Consider the following 24,694-nt stretch of genomic DNA (forward strand, 5'->3'; position numbering starts at 1 on the left):
TTCCAGGGGGGGAGGGGTGGCATGGCTACCCTCTATTGCTTCCAATCTATTTCCCACTTCTGTTATTTCACCTCGAAGGACATCCACCGTCTGCAAAGTATCATTCAGCTCGAACTGCAGTTTAACGCGCTGGTCAACTTCCAACATTAACCTTCGCTGATACAACAGAGTGAGCTGTCCTAACACATCTGAGACCCGTCTGTCCTTCGGTGGGTTTTTAATGACTTGGAGCAACTCCTGAATCCTGGCTTCACATTGCTCAATGCCATAATCATTGAGGCCTTTACGCTCCTCGGGGGACAACAGAATATATGACCCAATCACCTCTTGTGCCTGCATTCCTATGGGGTCCTCCACCATACACACATCTCCAGCTGCAGTCTGGGATGTTCCCTCCATCTTTGGCCCAAAATGCACAATGCACACACACAAACTGTTTATTTATGAACAACCACTAAAGAAATTAGCAGCAATTCAACAGGCTAAGCTATTAAGTGATTAACGATTGCTAAATTAATTAGCTGCACACAAACAGGCTAAGCTGTTCAGTGATTAAGGATTGCTAAACTTAATTAGCTGCACACAACAGGCTAAGCTGTTCAGTGATTAAGGATTGCTAAACTTAATTACCTGCACACAACAGGCTAAGCTGTTCAGTGATTAAGGATTGCTAAACTTAATTAGCTGCACACAACAGGCTAAGCTATTCAGCTAGCTGTCTGATTCATACCTGTATCTTCCAGGTGTATGGGTTTGCTTAAAATGGGCACACAGGTTTGACCGTTCAAACTGTGGCTTACCCAAGGCTATGCTTTAGTAGGGTTAATCAAGCAAACACGCAAAAAAGGGGAAGAAGGGAAAGAATTTTGAAATAACCCAGAAACCAAGTTCAAAATAAAATTTTAAAAATGGGAAAACGAAACTAAACATTCAATGCTGTTCTTAGCTTCAATTAAGTTTTAGTGTTCTCTAATATGAATCACCTACCTTCCTGTTAGACAACTAAGTTAGTTTTATGAGTCAGATCAAAACATGCTTCACACAATAAAACCCAGCAAAAATGCTTAAATTTTATCCAAAAGTGGTAATGAATGATCTGTAACTTCAACTTTGAACTTTAAGTTATGCCCTTTAGATCATAGGTGATGGAATAATCTGCCTGTGTTAATGAATTGAGTGATTAAAAAAAAATATCAAAGTAGGAAATGCAATTCGCACTAGTGACCACCAGATGGTACTGAGTGCAGGTCTGCGGTTTGGGAAATCCAGCTGCAATTTGTAATCTATTAAATGGCCACCAGATGTAGGTGTTGTTCTCTAACTGACTGGGAGAATGTTGGTCACAACTGTAATTACGCCCAGTGGACACTGGGGCAGGTCTGCTGCTTATCAGCGCTGGTTTTTTTTACAGCTGCAGCGGCAGGCTGGCGACTGGAAATTAACTTTAACTTTTCCACAAGTTAAACCAACTTTCACCTTGCATCCACAACAAACACCTCTGAAAGCTAATGTTATCCTTTGCAGTAGAACTGATCACAACCTAATCCAAATCCCCTAATTCACAAACGTTCTGTGCGAAACTCAAGTCTCCCAATAAACGTCTTGTTAACGGAGATCACAACTGTTCATTCTGTGCAACAGTGATTTGATGTCTGTCTTTTTAAGGCCCACCCAGGGACGCCATATGTTGGGTTTATGATTATTGATTGATTAATCTTGATCAATAATTATAATTACAAATCATAATCTGACAAAATCAATTTCTTAACCAAAAATCCTCATTTATGAATCGAGACCAGAGATGTTTCTGGTGTTGTAATTGTGGCTCAACGCCTCTGGCAATTACAACCGTTAAATACTCCGTAATAATTAATAACTATTGCCGGAGATGTCACCGTTTAATCGACCGTTTCTGCCGAAACGTGTGGAACTTGAACCTTATTTTGACTGACACATCACTTTTTTGCACACAATGAAACACCAAACGCTCTCTCTTTATCTATGTGAATATTTATTAATTTTCACCTACTCAACATGCAAAATTCTACAAACACAGGGGTAACACATCTAAATAAGCAAAATCAACAAACGGTAGTGGGTATGTATTGAGTCAACCAGCAGTTTATGGCACTACAGACGAAGGAAGATGGGGATATGAGTGGTGGCAAGTGGTGGGGGTTGGAGCGCAGCTCCGACTGTCCTTATGGTCTTCATATCATAAAACTTCCCCCTAACTCCTGGCACAAAGGATTCTAACTTTTGGCGGCAAGCTAGCACAGTGAGATTGAAGACAAAAGGGAAATGGAGAATTTTACCATGAGGTCGTTTTAACAGTCCAGTCTTACAACGCACCCGCGTTGACTCTCAGATAGTAAAAACACAAGCAGCTCGAGGACCGCGGCGGATCCCGATATCACATAACACATCAAAGTTCAATAAGCAAGGTTACATGCACATATTATTCAGAACACATGAGATCCTAACCAGCGATTCTGATCACTTCTACAACCTCTGACCCTGCCCAGGCCTTCTAATAAAGCAATAAAAGATAAAATAAAAAGGTTGGTTTTACTTGGTGTCGTCTTCTTCCTGAGCGAGGGAATTCGAGCGAGGAAAAGTGGGGTTAAGTTAATTGTGCGTCCACAATCAACTTCAGGGGAGCGGTCAGTCTTCGTCCTTTGGTCTTCTTGACAAAAAGGAAAAATGTGATCTGACCATCAAAGTCGACTTGAAAATGAAACACGATAGCGGTTCGTCTCTCCGAAACTTCGTGTCCTCAGTTACGTGTTAACTCACGTCTTCGATCGGCAAAGTGAAATCTCTGGCCTTCTTAGTCCAAAAACCTCAGTTATGAATTGTTCGTTGTCCAACGAGAGAGAATGAATGAAACTCTGCACAGAGCTCTTCTCTTAAAGTGGTGCGCTTCAGTCACTAGACCAGTTTTCTAGCAGAAGGCAAGTTTTCAAACATGAGCGCCTCCTATATAGCACCCTGTGACGTCAGACTTGGGACGCCCAGTCATATCAGTCGCAATGCTCGATGGGATATGTAGGAGCGGGCTGTCCTGGGTGCAAAATGGCCGATGCCATTGGAGGGGCACAGTGACGTCCAACAACGTGCAGATAATCCAATACTCAGCAAACAAGTGGTCCAACAATATTATGTTAATAAAATAATATTTTAAGAATGAAACCAACCTTCTGGATGACCAATTCTCAACAGTGTCTCATTAGCTGCCTTTATTTATTAAAATAATATTTAAAGAAATATTATTATGGAAATAGTAAAATATTTAAGGAAATATTTTGAAAAAGAGCCAAATCTCTCTGGAGAAATGGGTTTAGGTATGCAAGCACATGTTCTTCTCTGTTAGCAGTTAAAGCTAACAAAAGAAGCTTATAGCTTAGCATCCGAATCAAACACATACCTTTAGAATACCATTAATAAAAGGGTTAAAATGCATAAGCGCGGACGTCGCGTTATGGCCGATCTTCTGTGTTTAAAATCACCCTTTAAATAAAGTTTGTCTCAACTTTAAAAACACACAAACACAGAACACAAAACTGAGCACGTGCTGAGCAGATAGCCTGCTAGCACTAAGATAGCTGAGTTTCACACAAACAAACCCAAACTTCATAAAATGGAAAAACGTTTCGATTATTTCATTCTCAACTACTTCTCTATGCCCAAACCCCTAACCCCGTATGCGAACCATGCTGAGGAAAGTTGTCCGGGCGACAACGAAGTTTGAAGAAATCTCTGTGAACAAAGGGTTAGCTTCAGCTAACCTCCGTAGCTTTGGGGAAGGCGGCTCGTTCTGTTGGCCGGCCAAACTGCAAGTTACTGCCGTAACCACGGTGATGCGGTGTCGTTGTCCTTGCTTCAGACTGGGAAAACCGCTCCACTCGGCATCGTAGAGACAGGGTCTCTGCTGGGAAACTCTCTGGAAACAAAGTTTTCCTCTGTAGACCTGAGAGAGAAAGTCAAGCAACGCTTGTACCTTAATTATCCCCGTTCTTGAACGAATACTGGATACACAAACAACAATTCATTCATACTCAACTTAGTGCATATAACCCCGTGATCTTATGACACTCTTGGATCCAGTTGAAGAGTTAGGTCTGTTTTATACAGGCAGTATATTGCATTGTACATTGTATATTGTACATTGCAAATTGGTATATTCTGTAATGCAAAAACAGAACAAAAGAGCAAAGTGTACCGGAGGCAAATTCCTTGTTTGTATGTACAAACTTGGCAATAAAGCTGATTCTGAACCTTATTAAATTAATTGCTGAATTTTAATATTAATATGAAAGCAAAATGAAATGGATGCAGTATGAAAACGACCTGCATGGTGAGTAAACATAATAGGCAAATGAAAATAATGATGAGCATGTAAATGAAGTTCAAATATGTTAATGCTGTGTGACTATTCATATGATTTTGCTAAGTTTTATCATCATGATTTACACATTTCTGAATCCAGTCAAAATTCTATCATTGGTTAATTTCTCTATATTGATTTCTAGAAGCACATTTTTATCTTGTTTCTTTTAACAACCAATCACAATCTTTTAGAAGACACCCAACAACGGGGTCAACCACACCTCCTCACTAAGATAGGAGTTTCTGTCGTCTCCTCGCTCAGAGTCGCTCTCAGCAGAGAAGTGAATCACTTCTCTAAGCTAGGAGTCCTTGGCTGGAATTTTAAGCCTAAGCTCTCTGACAGAACTCTGGGAATCTTTGTGAATACGAGCCCTGGTCTTCACCAGATTCCTTAATGATTTAAATCTAATGTCACATGTAAAAAAAAAAACACACAACCAGCACAATTTATTTCACAAAGATTAATCAACATATAGGAGCTGTGAAAATGTACATTTCTTCTGTTTTTGATTTTTGTCATAGTTAAATGATTCAGATCATCAAACACATCTTCATATCAAAGATACCCTGAGTATATACGAGTTTTTAAATTACTTCATTTGTTAAGGGAAAAAAGTTATCCAAACCAGCCTGGCCCTCTGGGAAAAACTAATCGCTCCCTGAACCCAATGATTGCTGGTGCCACCGTTGGCAGAAACAACTGCTATCAGGCAGTCCTGTGGCAACGAGTCTTTAAAATCACCGTTAAGGGCTTTTGGCTCTCTCTTGTTGTAATTCAGTCATATTAAGGATTTTGGAGCAGGAACGGTCTGTTTAAGGTTACATAATACCATTTTACAGCTAGGCGTTGCCATACTCTAAAACCCTCATTGTGTTTTTGTTTTTAGCCAATTAGAGTTGGACTTGCTGGCGTGCTTCAGTTAATTTTCCTGCTGCATAACCAAAGAGTGTCTGAGCTTAAAGTCATGAACTGATGGCTGGATATTCTCCTTCACCTTTGTGTGGCTCCCACTATTGAAACAGGTTTCCTTCCCTTAATATGAAAACTGATTTTTATGTTTACTCACACTATCATACTAACATCACACTATGATATTAAAATTCGATTAACGGTCTAAACTTTGTTTGGATTTGATATGATTATCAGTCTCTCATTGTTGTGGAGGAATACTGACACACTGTTCTTTCCAATGTTGGTTTCTAATATTAAGGTTTGCAATAAATTCTGTTGTCCAGCACAGCACTTCAACCAGACTGAGGTCTGGATTTCATCTCAGTAGGCCTTTTTTTTTTTTGTTGCCTTTTCAGCCATTCTGTTATAGATTTGCTTCTGTGTTTGGGGTCTTTGTTCTGTTGACATTTTAGCAACAAGATGATCCCAAAATTTAGGAAAAAGCTAACTGAACCTTTAATGACCTTTGACCTCTAATAAAAGTCACTGACACACCCACCCATCCTGTTAATCATTAAGTTGTATTATACTCATAAAGCCAGTATGGATCAAGACACCCTGAATGTCAGACAGATGGCCTCACATTTGACTCCAGGATTCTTTGGTAAGCAGACAGAGATCCCCCTGTCCAGTGGCTGTAAGTCCAGTCCATATCATCATCCTTCCACTACTAAGCTTATCAGTTTGGCGTTTCTGTAGAGATGCTCCTTGTTTTTTGCTTTATGGACAAAACGATCTTAGTTCTGTCTTGGCTCCAAAGGCTGTTGTTCCAAAACTCACGAGGTTCACTCAAATGCAACTTTAGAAACATCAGTATGGCAGCATTTTTTTTTCCATGTGTGGAAAATTAGCACTAGCACTTTTCAACCAAATTAATGTCAGCAGCCCTTTTGTTAGGTACACATGCTAGTTCCAGGCTGGACCCAGTTTGCCTCTACCTCTACAGATTAGCCTGAATTCTTCATGAAACAGATTTAACAATGTGAGATTCTGAGCCATACTGACATACCATCACAGTTGCATCTATGATGAAAATCACCACATCCCAAAGCAGCTCTATTGGGTAGAGTTCTGATGACAGGGGCAGCCATCAGAATAAATTCATTGCCATGTTTAAGAAAACAGTTTGAGATGATTTGAGCTCTGTGACATGGTGGATCACCCTGCTGGAAACAGACATCAGAAGATGGGTACACTGATGAAGGGAAGGAGTTGTTAAGCAGCAATACATGTAGATACAGTTCCTTTATCTTTATTTCCTCTAAAGTTTATATACTTGTACTAAATGTCTAAATGCTTTGAGTGCTTAAAACCAAAGTAATATTCTTTGTTTGTGCAAACAATCATTATTCTGAGCCAAGCTGGCTTTGTTTAAACAATACTAAACTGGTACAAAGGCATCCAAAGTGTGCCAAGAACATATTCCCACATCATTATACCACCACCACTAGTCTGAACTGTTAACACATGGTTGGACAGATCTGAGCATTTCATGCTGTATAAACATGTCAAAGTCTGGCTTTACCATCTCACTATTTCAGCTTAGATTGTGACTCATCAGACCAGGAAACATTTTATTAATATGTTATTGTCCAGTTCTGCCCAGTCTGTGTGGCTGTATCGTGACTTTCTTGTTTTAGCTGACAGGATTTGCACCTGGTATGGCCTTCTGCTGCTGTTGCCAATCTGCTTCTGCATGTGGGTGTGCTGGGTGGCTCAGTTTGTGGAACAGGCGCAGCACGTGCAGAGGCTGTCAAAGTACTTTCTAGGGTTAAACAACCTGGTTGTAACCAGTCTATTTGAGTCTGCCCATTCTCCATTGACAGAGATGGTTGTGTGTGAAAATCCCAGCAGGTCAGCAGTTTCTCAAACTCAAATTAACACATTTGGTACCAACCATGTTCAAAGTAACTTGAATCCCTTCCTTTCTTACTCCGATTTGATTTGCTATGTGAACCCTTGAGTCATGTGATATTTGTTTGTGTTACTAAATATTTTATAGCTTAAAGTTGATTTGCAGCTGGATCTGGTGTCAGGCAGTAGTTAGAGTAGTGAAGAATTCCATAACAGTGTGAAGTGTGGAGTGGGTGAACACTGCCACCTTTAGGACTGTTTAAAGCAGTGCTTTGAGCAGAAAAGTCAGTGTCAGACAGCGTCAAAGATGTTATTTCTCATTGGTTAACACACACAAATGACAGTAATCCTTTACACTGTTTCATGATCAACAGTGGATGCCATTACCTGCATACAGAGCATGATACCACGATGAAAGGGACAGTATGACTATAGGCTAACTACCACACACACATGGAAAAACATCTGCTGTGTTCACAGTCTATATTACAAAGAGGAAAGAACAAACTAAAGTACTACAACATTCCAGGATTCCAGAATGGGTTGGAACATCTCCACATTTAATTTAGTTTTTTTTCTTTTTTGTTTTCTTGTGAAAGAGAAAAAAAAATCCCAAAAAAAAAATAGTTCCCACTAAGACATTTTCCTAAGCTCTCCTAAAACTTGCAAAATCAAGTTCCAATAGTTGTGACACCAAAAGTAATGCATAAAAGTGTCAGTCTCTCTCCTTCCTTTACTGATAAAAGTAGATGTGGATGGAGGCTGTGTAGACAACAGTGATATGCTGATGGTCAAAGGTAAGTGAACCGATGAGGAGGGAGGCGGTTGGAGGTGCTCAGTCTCCAAAGCCTGGACATAAAAGTCATTTTGACAGTCTCAGGAAATTCTGAAGCAGGAAAACATATAAGCATGAGAGAGGAGCCGCCATTTCTGCCATGGTTCCAGTTGATTGCTTCCTTCTGGGTTGCTCTTCTAGCTTTTTCCTCAAACAGAGCTAGGATGAAGCTACATCCTCTCAGGCAAGAACACACAGAGATGCTTGGAGGAGCAGAAAGCCATATGAACCCACTTCTAGGCTTGACTAAATGTTTCAGCAGAGTGTCACTTTAATCACCTTCCATGTTGAGTATTTAAGCGGAATAAAATCTTTAAATATCCTGCATCTCTCAGCTGCCTGTATCTAAATGGCTGCCAGACCATTTAATAGCAGCTCTATGTGACATATTGGCCAACTTTTAAATCATCATACTTTAAACCTGCAAATTGCAAAAAATCTTGAGCCTGTAAAGCTACACTCACCATAAGTGGAGGCAGTTTATCAGGTGAGCCAGTGATCACAGTTCAGCAAGGAGCCAAAACACAGTCTCTATTCATTTATTCAAAGGTTTCTTTCTAGATCATTTGGTTACCATTAGCACACTAACTTTACAACCCATCGTCTTAAGAGTTTAAAATTAGAAACAGGACAGAATGACCATTTTCTGCTGTTTGTGTCAGTATGAAAATAGCTGTTCAACACTGCCCCCTGCTGTTGTTGGTTAAGAGTGCATGTAAAGATAGCTTGGAGATTATTCCTTCCTAAAGTTATATTATGTGGGTGGATATATAAAAACTACTTTTTCAAGGTAAACATTTTAAATTTGATACAAATAAACTACCTAACATTACCTAGCTTGTGAATCAAGAGGAACATTTGTAGCAGATTCATGTTAAACTGTGGTAACATCAGTATAGCAACACACTGCCAGCTTCTTCAAATACACTGAACATCTGCCTAAGCACATAGACCTTAAACTTACCGCAGACACAAATTATCACAGGTATGATACCATCAGTCAGCATGGAAGGTGACCAGCATGTCTCCTAAAAGCTGATGTTTCAAATTTTACATGAGATGTCCTTCAGTGTGGTGGTTTTCTTTGAAAAACAAACCTAGAAGTGAGAACCTGACTGGAAGGTTAGCACACAAGAGTGCTACTTTATTCACCTTGAAAGGGAGGTCAGGCCTTTAAACGTGGATCTACAGTGTGAAGAGGAAGACAGAAGCCCACAGATGAGTTGTTGGGAGTCCCTGCTGTACAGGGTAGAGCGCGGTGGAACGGAATGATGCTGGTTTCAAGCAAACAGCTGATACTCGGGTGAAGACAAACACTTAAAGGGTCAAGACACTTAAGAAAAAAGAGGAAGACGGAACAGTGTGTGGATGGACTCGAATTATAGTCAAAACATATGGAGCAACAGGTGTTTAAAACTGTCTTAGAGATGAAAAGCTCCTAAAAATCCAATGGGAGAACCAAAAGGAGGCTTCAGCCTTCAGCAAGACAAGAGTGGACGGATACAAAGCGTTCATCTGTTTGTCTAGTGATGGACTTAACTGGAAAGAGGCCGGTGAAAAGGTCAGGGAAATGCCAGCACAGCCCTAGTTTTGGTTTTCTGGTTTTGGTTGTGGATGGTGGGTCCATGAGGGTTAAGGGGGAAGTTCCTGTCATGCAGGGAGGTGCCGAGGGTCAAACATGTCTTTACAAGATCTTCATTTTAACTGCCATAATGCATGGTGTTGCTGGGGATGACCATAGGTGAAGCCATGGAGATGGCAGCGCCCCCCATGGTGAACTGGTTGGTGATGGGATAGTAAGTACCGCTGCTGCTGGGGCCTGACTGGCCTGTTGTGGCTCCTAAAACAGAGAACAAAGCATTGCTTTCACAACTGCCAAGAATGATACACGCTGAGATGGTTACTGTACAGGCAGTTACCTTGAACTATTCCTGTGCTCATGATGGAGCCCATCCTCGAGTGGGTGTGGTTTACAATCCCTGTGTTCACTGTGACCAATCAGAAGGGACAGCCGTCAGATGAAGCAATCAATTCCAACTTAGAGCATGTTGTTTTTTGTTTGTGGGCACAAGATGCTACGTAGTGGCTATGGTAACCTAAACAACGCCACCACCTAAGACAACTTGGTAGCATATGCTAGTATGTTATGGAGAAATTCTTTTCAGGTGTCAGGACCTATTCCACTATAGAATCTGCTTCATTAGAGCTCTGCAAGGACCTGCTCCTGTTCTTCAACGTGGTAACATGTTCTAAACTTGTTTTGTTAGATCTCCGTTGATCTTTTGATATGGTTGATCACACTATCCTGCTAAGTCACCTCAGGGATCTGTTTGATTCAGGGTGCACTCCTTCAGTGGCTCCAATCATATTTACAGCTCCCATTAGCTGTGGAGTGCATAGGAATGATCACTCACATCATTCAAGGCGAGACTGTGAGATGGATTGTGTGCGCTCGTGGAACACAAGCTCACAAATCACAGCACCTGAACAACATGTTGAGGGATGTTCCCTGAATCTAGTCCTTGTGCATTCAGTGCTTCAAATACAAGAAAATGTTCTGAACATACTCCACGTTTTCTCAGCGTCAGATTCTGCTGATCAATGTATTTCCTAGATAGGACAGAAAGTTGAAGATCCTCCTGTGTCTCGTGCCTGTCTGCAGTCACAGACCCCAGCTGCTGCCTTCGCTTGTATCACATCACTTCTTTAAAAATGTTTTGCAATCCTATTTTACCCTTAGAGCTCTTAATGATTGTGGGTCTGCGACCCTCTCAAGTGGATCAGAGGTCGACTTCAACCCCCTTCCTACCTATTATATACTGAAGGGAAGATCTGAAAGGTCAAATTAAAAAGATTATAGACCCTGACAAAATGTTCATAGTAATCTAATCTCTATCACTTCAACTATATCAAAGGAAATGAACCAGTTTTCTTTTCTGACAATAAAGACACAAACAAACAGACATAAAAACAGAAAATGTCTTCCTAACAGCTTAACAAAAATTCAAGAGCAGTTTTCGTGTTTCTCTACATTAGAAGTGGAGAGGCTGAGCTTCATACCTAGAGGGATGAGGTTGTTGTGAGACGCTGCTGGGCCGCTGCCAATGACTGTGCTGAGGTCATAAGCTGCTGGCATCCCTGATGGGGACAAAGAGCAAACAAAGCAGTTAGCATTTACCACATATTTAGTCTACATTAGTTCTTCCTGAGAAAACTGGCTTAAATCAGTTTCACACTGAGATCTCACAAAAGGTAGTATTCTGAAACTGTACATACAGTAAAAATCTGAAAGGAGATAACATTACCATGGCAAGTTTTTAATGAGAAAATAAAGCCCTGGCTCTGGATGTTTCTACTCCAGACTCAGTCCACTGCTTCCGCAGGTCCCCCAAGGTCTGGAATCGGCCCTTCTCCACAATCTTCCTCAGGGTCCGGTCACCTCTTCTCGTTGTGCAGCGTTTTCTGCCACACTTTTTCCTTCCCACAGACTTCCCACTGAGGTGCCTTGATACAGCACTCTGGGAACAGCCTATTCGTTCAGAAATGTCTTTCTGTGTCTTACCCTCTTGCTTGAGGGTGTCAATAGTGGCCTTCTGGACAGCAGTCAGGTCGGCAGTCTTACCCATGATTGGGGTTTTGAGTGATGAACCAGGCTGGGAGTTTTAAAGGCCTCAGGAATCTTTTGCAGGTGTTTAGAGTTAACTCGTTGATTCAGATGATTAGGTTCATAGCTTGTTTAGAGACCCTTTTAATGATATGCTAATTTTGTGAGATAGGAATTTTGGGTTTTCATGAGCTGTATGCCAAAATCATCCGTATTAAGACAATAAAAGACCTGAAATATTTCAGTTAGTGTGCAATGAATCTAAAATATATGAATGTTAAATTTTCATCATGACATTATGGAAAATAATGAACTTTATCACAATATGCTAATTTTTTGAGAAGGACCTGTAAGCATGTGGATCGTTGGTGAGGCAGACGGGCTCAGCTGGAAGAGGGTTTGTCTGGTAATTGACAGGGTATGATTTTGATTCCAGCGTCCTCACAGCACATTCCAATCCCCTAGACAAGACACTAAAGTCCAAGGCCCCTACTGGGCTGCTTAACAGTGTAGAAATGAATGATGGTTTGTGAGTACAGCTGGAGTGTAAAAAGGGTTAGAGTGACATGTTAAAACAAATCAATGCTGCTCTTATCTCAATGGACATAATAGAAATAAACTCAACACAGTAAGTAAAAAAAAACTCTATAGGCTCACTCCACATCCATATAATACTGGTGAAATATAGTGTTATTTTACTCCACTATAAAGCTAATGAACTTTTATATTTTGGTTAAGTACTGGAACGTGACTGGGCATCTGCAGATACCTGTTTATCAAAATCCCTCATTGTGAAATGTTCACTTGTAATTTCACTTCAAGCTTGCATCTAACTGTTTTTAGAAAGACTTCATGTGAGAATAAACCCTTTAGATGCCTAATATTTACTCTTATTCCATCAATGTGGGCAAGTCAGGATTTGATCCAGCTTTAAAACATGAACCAATGTTCCCAGCAGCAAAGCAAAATCTGGAACCAATAATGTGACTGAAGAGGTCAATGCTTGGTAAAGGTCAGGTTGATGTTAGGAACTTGTCACCAATGATCCTGTCTACAAAGTATTCAGAGACAAGGAGTTCGGTGACAGAAGAAGCAGCCAATGAACATAAACACTAAACCTGCTTATATTACAGCAAGATGGAGGAAACGGCAACAAGATGAAAATAAAACCAAATGTTAGGCAAAGGCTTGGTGTTATGATAAACAAATCAGGATATAATATTTACAAAGAGCATTTACATAACATTTTGCAAATAAGTATGTTTCCTGTTTGATATTTCATCTGGGTAAATTTGGCAGTTTATTTGTGAACTGGTTTTGTGGTACTCCCATCATCCCACAACCTTGATGAGTGGATCTCTGCAGCATTCTCCCTTCATATTTAGATAGAAAGCTGAGAGAGGGTTTCAAGTTCTGCCCAGAGCCTTAAAATAGCCTCGGGGTGGGCGGGGGCTGGATAGACTGGTGAACAGATAGGGGGGGGAGGATTTTTTTTTTCTTTGCAGAATTATGTGGGTGGGTAGTGAAAATGGGTATGCATTATACTCAGATAACGGATCTTAGGGCCTCCATCAAATGTGGAACTCTGGGTGGGCGGTGGTACTCCTGGGGCTCCCATGCTCTGGGGGACCTTTGGGTGTCTGTGGCTCAGATCTCGTCCGTGTCTGTCTTGGTTGGGTCCAGGGGGGCAGGTCTGTGGCCCATCACACCCACTATGGAAAATTCTTATGGAAAACCCTTATATACACAAGCACGCTCACACTTACACCCACAGGTGTTTACAGATACACAGATATATCTTCTTTCTCTTGTTCTGCAGGTGTAGAAGCCGTCTTCTAGGGTGTTATCTTGTATTCCATTTATCCTTCTTTCTCTCCTCTATTCTTATGTCTCCTTTTTAACTTTTTGCCCCACCTCTCTACCTTCTCTTCTTTTTTTTAATCCATGCCCATTGTTTTTGAAATAATCCTAATACAGTTTCTAATGAAGTTTCTTTTATATATATCAAGCTGAGCATTATAACGTTAGCTGTAATGCTGTACTTGTGAAAAATATCTGTCCGGTTTGTTCTTGGCACTCAGACAACAATTCTGAGTGCTACTCTGTCAGACAGGACAGGGTAAAAGAACAAAAAGATGAAGGATCTTTAATCTCAGAGTTTCCATGTTCACCTGATACAGCCATCCCCTGATTCATACTGTAGGCTGCCCCAGTGTTCCACATGTTCTCAGATGGGGAGGTGTAGTGTGAGCCAGGAGGGGGGTTGGGAGTGGTGCCTGTGTACCTGCACATACAGAAACAAACATTGTTGAAAATCAAAAGACACAATGCACTCCTTAGTGTATTTTGTCCCATGAGAGCCATATCAAACAGATGCAGTCCGAACATGAACTCACCTGAAAAAGGGGTTCTTCAAGTCCAGGAGGTTGCTGGACTTTGATCCGGTCTGGTCCACCTGGGCAACAATACTGATGTCGTAGCTTTGTCTGCGGGGAGAAAGTGGATTATAAGAAACATTAGAAAAGCCACTTGAGTATGACTTGTCATCTTTGAACACCTCGGAGACCAATTGAGTCTCGAACCGAGGAACTCTTTATGCCTTGAACAACAACAGTTGGGACACGAAATAGAGCAAATACATAATTAACCTACCTTTTGTTGGCCACCAGCAGCGCAGTGCCGGACAGTGTGTCCCCAGCTTTAGCAAAGAGGGGAGACTGCAGCAGGCAACGAACCTGGTACCAATGGGTGAGAGGCTCTGTGGGTGCCGTGGACAGCCATACTGTCATCCTACAGGGAGGACATACATAGGAAAACATCTGGAATCTTGTTCAACTCAAAGAGAGCCCATGTCTGCAGTTAGAAGACTTACACTGATCCCATAAACGCCACATCAAACCAGAAGGCCAGGCCATGCACAAGGCCTGAGTGCATCATGTGGAACTTAAAAGGAATCTCTATCCTATAGAGCAAAGAGTCCATAAGGAGACATTCATACACATCTGCAGAGACAGAAAAATGTGCACATACCTATAGAGATCCTCCTCTTTGGCCTCCAAGAAGTTCACCGTGTATTTAACTGACTTGGCCATCAGAATGCGGATATCAAACGTGTCCTGCAGTGGAAAAACATCAACGAATCCTGTTCACACAGCTTACATCACTGAGGTTAGTGCTGTTTAGTATGAATGACGAACAGCTCAGACCTGTGTTCATCTAATGCACCGTGAGAACATTAGCAAAAAGAATCTGTTTTTCAGTGAGGTACACACCACAATTGGCTGGCGGAAGTACTCGTCCACTGCAGCTCCTCTGAGAGCAGAGAGGTCTACACCGTGGAAGGAGGGCTGATACCTGAGAGGGGGTGAACAAAGACAGATCTAGACTTTAGATCACACACACTTCATCACCCATTGCCCATAAAACATTTTTCTTTCCATCACTGAAAATGGAAAAGTAATGTTCTTCAAGTTACTGGAATGAAATATTCATGCAATTATAATCCAAGTATTAATTATAATACAACTATTTTTTTAAACCAAACATATCATCCTTTCCTCCATCTTCTATACCCTGTTATTTAAGCAGAGTCGTTGGGGGACTGGTGCCCAACACCGGCAGTGATTGTACGAGAGGCAGGGTACACCCTGGACAGGTCACCAGTCCATCACAGGGCAACACAGAGACACAAAGAACAAGTAACCATGCACACACAAACACACACATCCTTGTACTTGCATCTTTATGAGGACTTTTGATTAAGTTCCATTCATGTCTATGGCCTAAACCTGCCCTAATCCTAAACCTACCCATTATCAGTGGATAACTAACCCTAAACCCAACCTATACTCAATCAATTCATATCTTAGTACTTAGTACTAAACCTAACCACCAACCTAAAATCAGCATGGAAAACGTGAGGACCAGTAAAATGTCTTCACTTTCTAAAATTGGCTTCTCTTTGTTGGTTAAAAACGTTTTCTGGTCCTCTCGCTGGAGCCCACACACACACACACATACACACACACACTTAGAGTAACCATTTGACATAACCATCTGTTTTTGGACCGTGGGAGGAAGCCGGAGTACCTTCAGAAAACCCACACAGAGGGAGAACATACAAACTCTATGCAGAAGGACCCCAGGCCGGAATTTGAACCAGGGACCTTCTTGCTGCAAGGCAACAAGTGCCAAATATTGCGTCACCTTGCAGCCTAAAACCATATCCAAAACGAAAATACATCTGAGCTAAAGTATGTGTTTTCAGACACACTGAGTTTGTAATCCATGTTGCAAGACACACACAAGGAAAAGGATAAATTGGAAAATTACTTCGGTTCCATATACTTTTCCGGAGGAATTGTTAGGGTCTCTATAAATGTACTGAACTAGATAAACATATAAATAAAGAGGTGTTTTTCTCCACTAAATAAATTTAAAAGATGAAAGTTCAACAAATTAAAGTTTAGATGTTTCTAAAATATTTCAGTGTAAGATTATACCACTGTAATACAAGATAGACTTTTAGACATATTTTCAATGTATTCTAATATTTGTGGAGGTGCCCTGAATTTCTAAATGTTTAGTTCAATAGGTCAACATGTTCCAGAGCCCAGAAAGAACTCTACAGAACAATTTACATCACAACACTGTGGAAAAACAGCATGTAAATGCTGTTTGGCTCACCTAATTTCTTTAAAAACAGAAGCAGAACATGAACTTTTCTGAGAGGAGCATCACTGCCTGAACGTCTATAATAATCTGCATACTGTGTAAAAAACAATCCACTGCTCACCCCAGTGCTGTGCTATGCAACGGGAAAATGCTGACAGAGAAAAAGTGAAAAGAGGAAATAAGGAATTGTGTCTTAGACTTGATCTCCAAATAATAGGTTCTATAACACAAGTGTGTGAATTTTGCAAAGACTGGCTCCTTTAAGCAAAGACACATGCTGACTCAACAAGAATTTATGCTGACAAAATCAACTAGCTTTTTGTTTTTAATAAACCAATTCTGAGTTCAGAATTTAGCTAAAATGTCTGAGCGGTTGAGTCTGACTTCTACCAGTCTAATTGTTTCTCTTTCCTCCTTACCAGAAGTTGGCCTTGGTGAACTGCTCCATGTAGAGCTGCTCATCCGTGAAGGGAGCCAGGTGGACGTCTCCGATAGTGGGGAACATTTTACCTGAAACACACACACAGAGCAGATGACATTCAAACAAGTGCTTTTAAACATGCAGATGTGCAAAACCTGTCTAAGAATGGATTTTAGGTGTTTTGAGATCATCCAGAGTCCCCGACCTCCTCACCGTTGGGTTTGAGGAACTTTTTGGCATGCAGGTAGCTCTCCAGCATCCGCTCGTTGAACAGCATGTAGCCCATGGGCTCTGAAATAATGATGTCGACTTGCTCAGACAGAGACACCTCCTCCACCTTCCCAGGGATGACGACCACACGTTCACTTAGACGGTTGCTGTTCACTAGAACCTGCAGGGTAAAAAACAAATACTCCCAGTTGATCCCAAGCCAAATTCTCATGAAATTGTAGTATCATGTATAAGGTATATACACCATAAAACTGACCTGGATCGAGTTATTCTGCACTTGACCGGCCCTGATTGATGATCAGTCAAAGTAAAAACTCTGAGGCTTTTCTGATCAGTGATTACTGATCTGCTGTTTTAGTTTTGAGCAGAGCCCAATCCTGTCTCTCTTGGAACATGATTGATTCAGAAAAGATGGCAATCTTTAGGAATTCATAGTTAAAGGCAGGTTCAGCTAACTCTACAAGAAATACATACAAGTGATTGTGCTAAACGCTTCAAAATTTCAACTGGAATGCTCCCCAAAGAACATGTCAGAAAGTCCGGGCAACAAAACTATACCTGACTTCCACATTCAAGATGGCGGCTACTTACATCAACAGTAGTAAAACATCCTTACTGTGACTGTTTTCAGCAGTTCTTTATTATTTCAGCAACATTTAGTCGTACATGTACTACTTTTCAGTATTCTGTTTATATCCACGAAATACCGCATAGAACAGTTATTGTCATTGTTATTGTTGTAAGACTGCTGTTCTAGTTTCTAGCAATATAATCGAAAACGAGCATGAAACTGGAACACTACAACTCAAATGAAGTAAACTCCTAGTTCCTAGTTCCGACTTCCAAAGGTAATGGAACGCAGCATTAGTCATCCTGTAATAATTTTGATTTTTGTTTTTTTAAAGAGACATCTGTACCATAATGTAGAGATATTTAATACATGTAGATTTTCTGTAATGCAGAGAAAACAGCTCCATAAGCTGTGGCAGTGTTGGAGAAATCAGTGTGTTACAACTAACCTTTTATTATTAGCACAGTTCAGTTTTCAGTTGATGTTGAAGGTAGAAAAATAGTTTCTTGTATTTATAGTTGTTCAATAAATATTTGAATCGATTTAAATTAATATTGGCTGCTTAGAATTTGAAGAAATCAGCCACAAAAACCGATGGCTGCATCTCTGAAGTAAGGACGTAATTTCAAGTTTAAATACTGTTTTCTTATCTACACAAAGTAAGCTAAAGAAGAAAAATGTAAATGAAATCCAAATTCAGTGTGACCAAACCCCGTCGTCATTAATTTTACATGTTACATTTGCACAAAGACAATTCTTGTATGGTTAGTTGAGTGTATGAATACTCTGATATACCAAACAGGTACCAATGGTCATCATGTTTCTAAGTTGAAACACGTAGTGAGCAACAAGCAGACTCGGTTCCTCAGGTCAGAAAACAGGTTAATGTCACAGGCTGGGTACAGCAACAAGGAAAGCGATCTCAGTTAGGATTCCCCAAGCAGCCTGGAGTTTCCAGATGTGCTCTTCAAGCTCCACTGAAGAATAACAAAGCTGTTCAGAGTACTTTCAGTGGTCTGGCACAGATTAATAGAAAAGGACCACATTTACCCTTAAACTTGGAAAATGTGCAGGAGTACCATCAGTACAGAACTCTGAGAAGGTTCTGAGACCCAGGTACTTGTGTCGTTTGTCCAATTAGGTCTGGTAAGAAGTGGTTTACACAGGCAAAATGAAAACAAGTCATACTACTGACACAGAAAGCAGGCCTGGCAACTCAATGATGCAGAAAACAGCAGGTGGCAGCTTGAGACTGATGAGTCAAAGTTCTTCACGGATGTGTGTATTGAGCCTGTATCAGATTCCATTGACAGAAAGCAAGGTCTGACACAGATGATCTGAGAACTTCTCAAGATGCATTTTTTACTGTAGCAGCATAATCTCACACTAAAGATTTTAGAACAGTCCATTAAAAATTGAGTACATTTATTCAATGGGGGGAGGAAAAATATCTTACTTTAAGCATTAGTTTAGAACAAATTTACCAGGGACCCTTAACAGGTCCGTTTAGAACAGTAGGATCAAACTTCAGTCTCAGAGGGTTGGTGTCCTGCTACGTTTTAGATGTGTCCCTGGTCCAACACACCTGAATCAAATGGCTGAATGACCTCCTCAGTATGCAGTCAAGTTCTCCAGAGTCATGCTAATGATTTTATGATTTAATTAAGTTGGGTTGAAGCACCTATTGTGACGTTAATTTCAGGTTGGATTTTGGATATTTGCGTTCAGCGGATACAGCGGGACTTCCTCCCGTTTGATCAGAGGCAGGCAGTCTGATTACAGGCAGCTATTCTCTGCCTGCTCCCTCCTCCTGCAGACGCTGGTTCGCTTTAAGATCATGAATACATTTCCAAACCAAACACGCTGTTTCATGGTGGTATTGTCTGAACAGCTGATTTTATGTGTGATCAGCTGGTTAAAGATATTAAAAAGCCACAGCGTGCAACGTGCGTGTAATTCAGAAATGATGTGTCCTTTTTCTTTAGCCTTCAGGCCTTTAATATTTGTAAAAAGTAAAATTATATTTCGGTATGATCTGCTCCATCCATTGGAGTCATTGATATTATTACAGTCGCTCGAGTTTTATTAACTTTTTCCTGCACTATCTCAGCGAAAACCTCATCATTCCTTCTTTTTCCAAGGCCAATCAGTGAACAGCAGTGTGTTCATGTCACATGTATTCCCTACTCAGCACTGGTCATACCTGCTCAGGAGCTAGGACTGAAAAACTAGTTACTGGTACGGAAAATCAGTAATGAAACTCACACAAAGTGAGCAGAGTGGAGTTGAGTAGAGTTTAAATTGAGCCAGTGGCAAAGGGACATAAAACTAGAACATTTTAGCCACTTGTATTTGACATCTCCTTCTTTTGGTTATGACCCAGCACAGCATTACTGTGGCTCTCTCGCTCCATTCTTCTCTCACTCGTGAACAAGACCCTGAGATTCTAAAACTCCTCCACTTAAGGCAGGAACTACCCACTGACCTAAAGAGGGCAAGCCACCCGTTTCAGGTCAAGAATCATGGCCTAGGACTTGGAGGAGCTGATTGTCATCTCCGATGCTTCGCACTCAGCTGCAAACCGCCCTAAGGCAAGGCTCGAAAGAACTCCTTTCTGAGCTTGACAGGCAACGTTCCCAGCAGACCCGCACTACACAGTTGGGCCGACAGAGTCTGGATGGCTTCCTTCACTGCCAGCGGAACCAACTCCCCACTAGGTGGTGATTGGTAGACATCTCAGCCCCTCCCTTCACCAAAGTGTCCAAAACACACGGCTGAATGTCAGAAGACACTGCTACAAAGTCCACCATCAACCTCTGGCCAAGTGTGTTCTGGTGCCAAATGCAGTGATAAACACCCTTATGCCTGAACATGATGTTCATTATGGACAATCTGTGACTGGCACAGAAGTCCAACAATGAAACACCACTCAGGTTCAGACTGGGGAGGCCATGCCTCCCATCACACCCCTCCGTGCCATTGTTGTTTCCCAAGTGGGTGTTGAAGTCCCCCAGCAGAATGGCGGTGTCCCCGAGAGGGGTGCCATCCAGCAACAGGGACACCAAGAAGGCAGGGTACTCCGCGCCGCTACTCAGACCGTGGGCTGAAACAGCGGTCACAGACCTCTCCCCAACCTGAAGGCGCAGGGATGCAATCCTCTTATTCACTGGGGTAAACCCCAACACGAGACAGCTTAGCTGAGGGCGACAAGCAAATCCACCCAGTGGCTGCCTCTCCCAGCGGGCCACTCCAGAACAGAAGCGAACCAACATTTCTTGGAGAGCTGGGTTCCAGAGCCGAGGCTGTGCATGGAGGTGAGCCCAACTATTGCTAGCAGGTATCGCTCTACCTCCCCCACAAGCTCAAGTTCCTTCCCCCCAGCAAGGTGGCATTCCACGTCCCTAGAGCCAGTTTGAGCAGCCAGGGATCATGTCGCAAGGTATTTAAAGGTAAATTGCTTGTATATATTTGTAAGGACCTCAGCATGCTGTGCCATGGTGCTGGCCTCCACTGCGTACACCTTCCTGGCTCCAGCTTGGGCAGCAAAGAAAGAGAGGATTCCTGATCCACATCCCACATCCAGTACCACCTGGAGAACAGAAAGGAAAAGACTCATTGTTACTGCCAGCAACTATTTAAATTATTGTTCTAGACAAATGTCCGGCATTGTGTTTGACACATTCCCACAAACGTAAGCACTTTACCCCCTCTACTTAAAGGAGATCAATTTGCCTTTAAAGATAACTTCTGAAAGTCATTGTACATATCTACAGAATATCTTAGCTTCCATCAACATTTCACTTTTTTGTGTTTTACTGTATATTCATTCCTAACTGAAAAAGCTGAATTTTCTGTGTATGTTTGAGTGAAATAACTGACAGGTCAGCTATGTCAGGAGGTTACCTTGTCCTTAAAGTCAGTGTGGTTCTGGAGAATAGCCCGTTGGTACGTCCCTGTCCGAACATAGTCCTGCATCATGTTCTGTTGCTGGGAGAGGTAGCCGTAAAACTGTTGGAACAACAAAGAAACATTTTCAGCATAAACAGAAATATTTCACCAGAACAGCCTTGATTTCAGTTCAAGGTGAAGCTCCACCCCAGTGTTCTGAAGCCTCTAATGTGTTTTCTTCCAGGATTGTTCTGGATTTAGCGCCAGTAATCTTATCAACTGATCAGCTTACCCGTCCACGCTAAGCAAAAAGCATCCCCACAGCATGATGCTGCCGTCACCATGTTTTATGGCGGGAATGGTGTGTTCAGGGGTGTGTGCATGTTATTTTTTAACTACTAATAGCGCTTTGCAAGTCGTCCAAAAGGTTCCATTTTGGCTCCATCTGAGCCAAGCCAATACTTGTTTTCTGTGTCTCTTAAATCATTTGTGGAGTATATAACTCATAGTGGTCCTGTCAACATTCTCCAGACCTGAGCTGTCGATCACTGCAGTTACTCCAGAGGTACACTGGGTCTTTTGGCTGCTTCTCTGATTAATGTCAAAAATTGGTATACAATCGTATCATACCCTTCTGAATCATAATTAATTAAATTGAAGAGACTAAAGATTGCCACCCCAAGAAGAAATGTGAAGAGGTTCAAGTGGTATGAAAATTTTGGAAGGGCACTCTAAGCTGAGGAATTGCTTTCATTTTACTGAAACAACCAAAACGATGGATGCTGGTCACTGGGAAGAACCAAAGAAGAGCATCCAAACCGAGGCACTTGAAGATAGAACTGTAGCAATGTTTAGCCACCAGAATGCAGTGTTTAAAGGTGGTGCTCTTTATGTGCTGTGCTAAAACACCTGCTAACCAGCTCTATGCATATACAAATATGCATATGCACAGCAGTCCTCTACACCCTCAGACCAAAAACATTTTATTGTCACATTTTAAAGAAAAGCCTGAGGCACTTTCCTTGGATATCAGTATCATGTGGACTTGGTCTGTCACTAAAAAACCTGAGCTGAGGTCGTCAGAATGCTAAAAGTGTTGTGCAGGAAGGTGACAACACAGAATGACGTGATGACGCGAACTTGCTGTGTGCAAGCACACTCTGATGTCAGTAACCTGGTTCTAATTGGTGGTTCTGAGATGAATTTAGAAAGACAAACAGCAGAATCTTGAAGAGAATGACCTTTTCTGTTTAAACCATGACTGACGACAGCTACATAAAAATGTAAACACACAGATGGCTTATGTTTGTAAGTCAAACCCAATTACATATTTCTAATTTCATATCTTGCGAGAACACAAAATAGCATGATAGAGAAATCTGGAGAGTAAACCAGAGTCTCGAACTTTGTCCTGACTTTCTATTCTAGGGACCAATAAACTATAAACTGTCAAGCAGGTAAGACTCATTTCTGTACTCATTTCTAAAAACCTCATCGATCTTGAGGAGTCTGCTGTGTTCTCCTCACCTGGAAATACTGTACAGCAGAGGACTCCTCTGTTCTTTCACTGAAGACGGAGCACTCGCCAGCATGCCCCCGACAGTTCTTCAGAAGGTTATAGAAGGACTGAAAGTCTGAAGCAGAGCACAAACATTGTGACATCATGTGGGTTTAATTGGGAAGCAGGTTTTAACAATTTTTATTTTTATTAACCTATGAAATATTTCCATAACTGTTGACAGGTAAAGCCAAGTGAATTTAGAGAACCATGTTACAGGGTTCTCATCTGGTTGTGTGTCGGGTACCTGCGGGCGAGGAGAACTGCAGGAGGACGCTGTTGCAGCCTAAGGTGATGATGAATGACTGCTTCCCCACGCGGCTGCACTCTGTGTCACGTGAAACTGAACATTTGAACACACTCGTCTCCTCTCCTGCAAAGAAACCGAAAGACAAATCAGTCAATAAAGATACAGGGGTTGGACAATGAAACTGAAACACCTGGTTTTAGACCACAATAATTTATTAGTATGGTGTAGGGCCTCCTTTTGCGGCCAATACAGCGTCAATTCATCTTGGGAATGACATCTACAAGTCCTGCACAGTGGTCAGAGGGATTTTAAGCCATTCTTCTTGCAGGATAGTGGCCAGGTCACTACGTGATACTGGTGGAGGAAAACGTTTCCTGACTCACTCCTCCAAAACACCCTAAAGTGGCTCAGTAATATTTAGATCTGGTGACTGTGCAGGCCATAGGAGATGTTCAACTTCACTTTCATGTTCATCAAACCAATCTTTCACCAGTCTTGCTGTGTGTATTGGTGCATTGTCATCCTGATACACGGCACCACCTTCAGGATACAATGTTTGAACCATTGGATGCACATGGTCCTCAAGAATGGTTCGGTGGTCCTTGGCAGTGACACGCCCATCTAGCACAAGTACTGGGCCAAGGGAATGCCATGATATGGCAGCCCAAACCATCACTGATCCACCCCCATGCTTCACTCTGGGCATGCAACAGTCTGGGTGGTACGCTTCTTTGGGGCTTCTCCACACCGTAACTCTCCCAGATGTGGGGAAAACAGTAAAGGTGGATTCATCAGAGAACAATACATGTTTCACATTGTCCACAGCCCAAGATTTGCGCTCCTTGCACCATTGAAACCGACGTTTGGCATTGGCATGAGTGACCAAAGGTTTGGCTATAGCAGCCCGGCCGTGTATATTGACCCTGTGGAGCTCCCGACGGTGTTTCAGTTTCATTGTCCAACCCCTGTATATCTAAACAAAAGCAACGGCAGAATGATGATGAGGATGGAATTATGCATTTACAATATTCGAGTGGGAGTGAACATTTTAGCAACTAAAGGCTCGGTTCAGATTGTCCATAATGGCAGATGGGTAAGTGATGATTCTGTGGGAGGAGCAGCCTGGGACCATTCTTTTAGGAGCAGCATTAACATCATGCAAGCATAAATTGTAAATACAGTTGATGAACTCTAAAGTCTTTACTGATGCTTAAGATTTATATAAACTCTATCTCTCATGTCTCTGTGGCTGTGGTCTAGTTTTCACAGCGCCTCACAAAATGTTAACCATTTTATCACGTTCCAACCTCAATGTATTGTACTAGGATTTTTGATAGACCAACGGAAAGTAGTGCATATTCTTATTCAGCCCCCGAGTCAATGCTCTGTAGAACCACCTTTTGATGCTGATTAAACTGCAAGTCTTTTAGGATTTAGCTCCATCAGTTTTGGGCATACAAGGAGTGA

At 41.7% G+C, this 24,694-nt stretch overlaps 1 protein-coding gene across 2 annotated transcripts in view; it reads right to left on the reverse strand.

Annotated features, from left to right (window-relative positions):
• Positions 1-7,489: 7,489 nt before the first annotated feature.
• The window catches only part of LOC124862606 (histone-arginine methyltransferase CARM1-like), a 41,726-nt gene continuing 24,521 nt past the window's right edge, over positions 7,490-24,694 (reverse strand). Inside the window, exons 2-16 of one of the 2 annotated variants that reach the window (XM_047356616.1) lie at positions 23,225-23,350; positions 22,947-23,053; positions 21,435-21,539; positions 21,010-21,120; positions 16,943-17,120; positions 16,728-16,818; positions 14,907-14,988; positions 14,665-14,750; positions 14,507-14,596; positions 14,287-14,424; positions 14,031-14,120; positions 13,806-13,918; positions 11,091-11,168; positions 9,950-10,018; positions 7,490-9,870 (exon numbers count right to left, since the gene is read on the reverse strand). In XM_047356616.1, the coding sequence (XP_047212572.1) occupies positions 9,731-9,870; positions 9,950-10,018; positions 11,091-11,168; positions 13,806-13,918; positions 14,031-14,120; positions 14,287-14,424; positions 14,507-14,596; positions 14,665-14,750; positions 14,907-14,988; positions 16,728-16,818; positions 16,943-17,120; positions 21,010-21,120; positions 21,435-21,539; positions 22,947-23,053; positions 23,225-23,350 (1,604 nt within the window). In that variant the 3' untranslated portion in view covers positions 7,490-9,730. The remainder of the gene's footprint in view (positions 9,871-9,949; positions 10,019-11,090; positions 11,169-13,805; positions 13,919-14,030; positions 14,121-14,286; positions 14,425-14,506; positions 14,597-14,664; positions 14,751-14,906; positions 14,989-16,727; positions 16,819-16,942; positions 17,121-21,009; positions 21,121-21,434; positions 21,540-22,946; positions 23,054-23,224; positions 23,351-24,694) is intronic. The other variant, XR_007036960.1, reaches the window with a different exon arrangement.

This window comes from Girardinichthys multiradiatus, chromosome X (assembly GCF_021462225.1).
Source record: "Girardinichthys multiradiatus isolate DD_20200921_A chromosome X, DD_fGirMul_XY1, whole genome shotgun sequence".
Lineage (NCBI taxonomy): Eukaryota > Metazoa > Chordata > Actinopteri > Cyprinodontiformes > Goodeidae > Girardinichthys > Girardinichthys multiradiatus.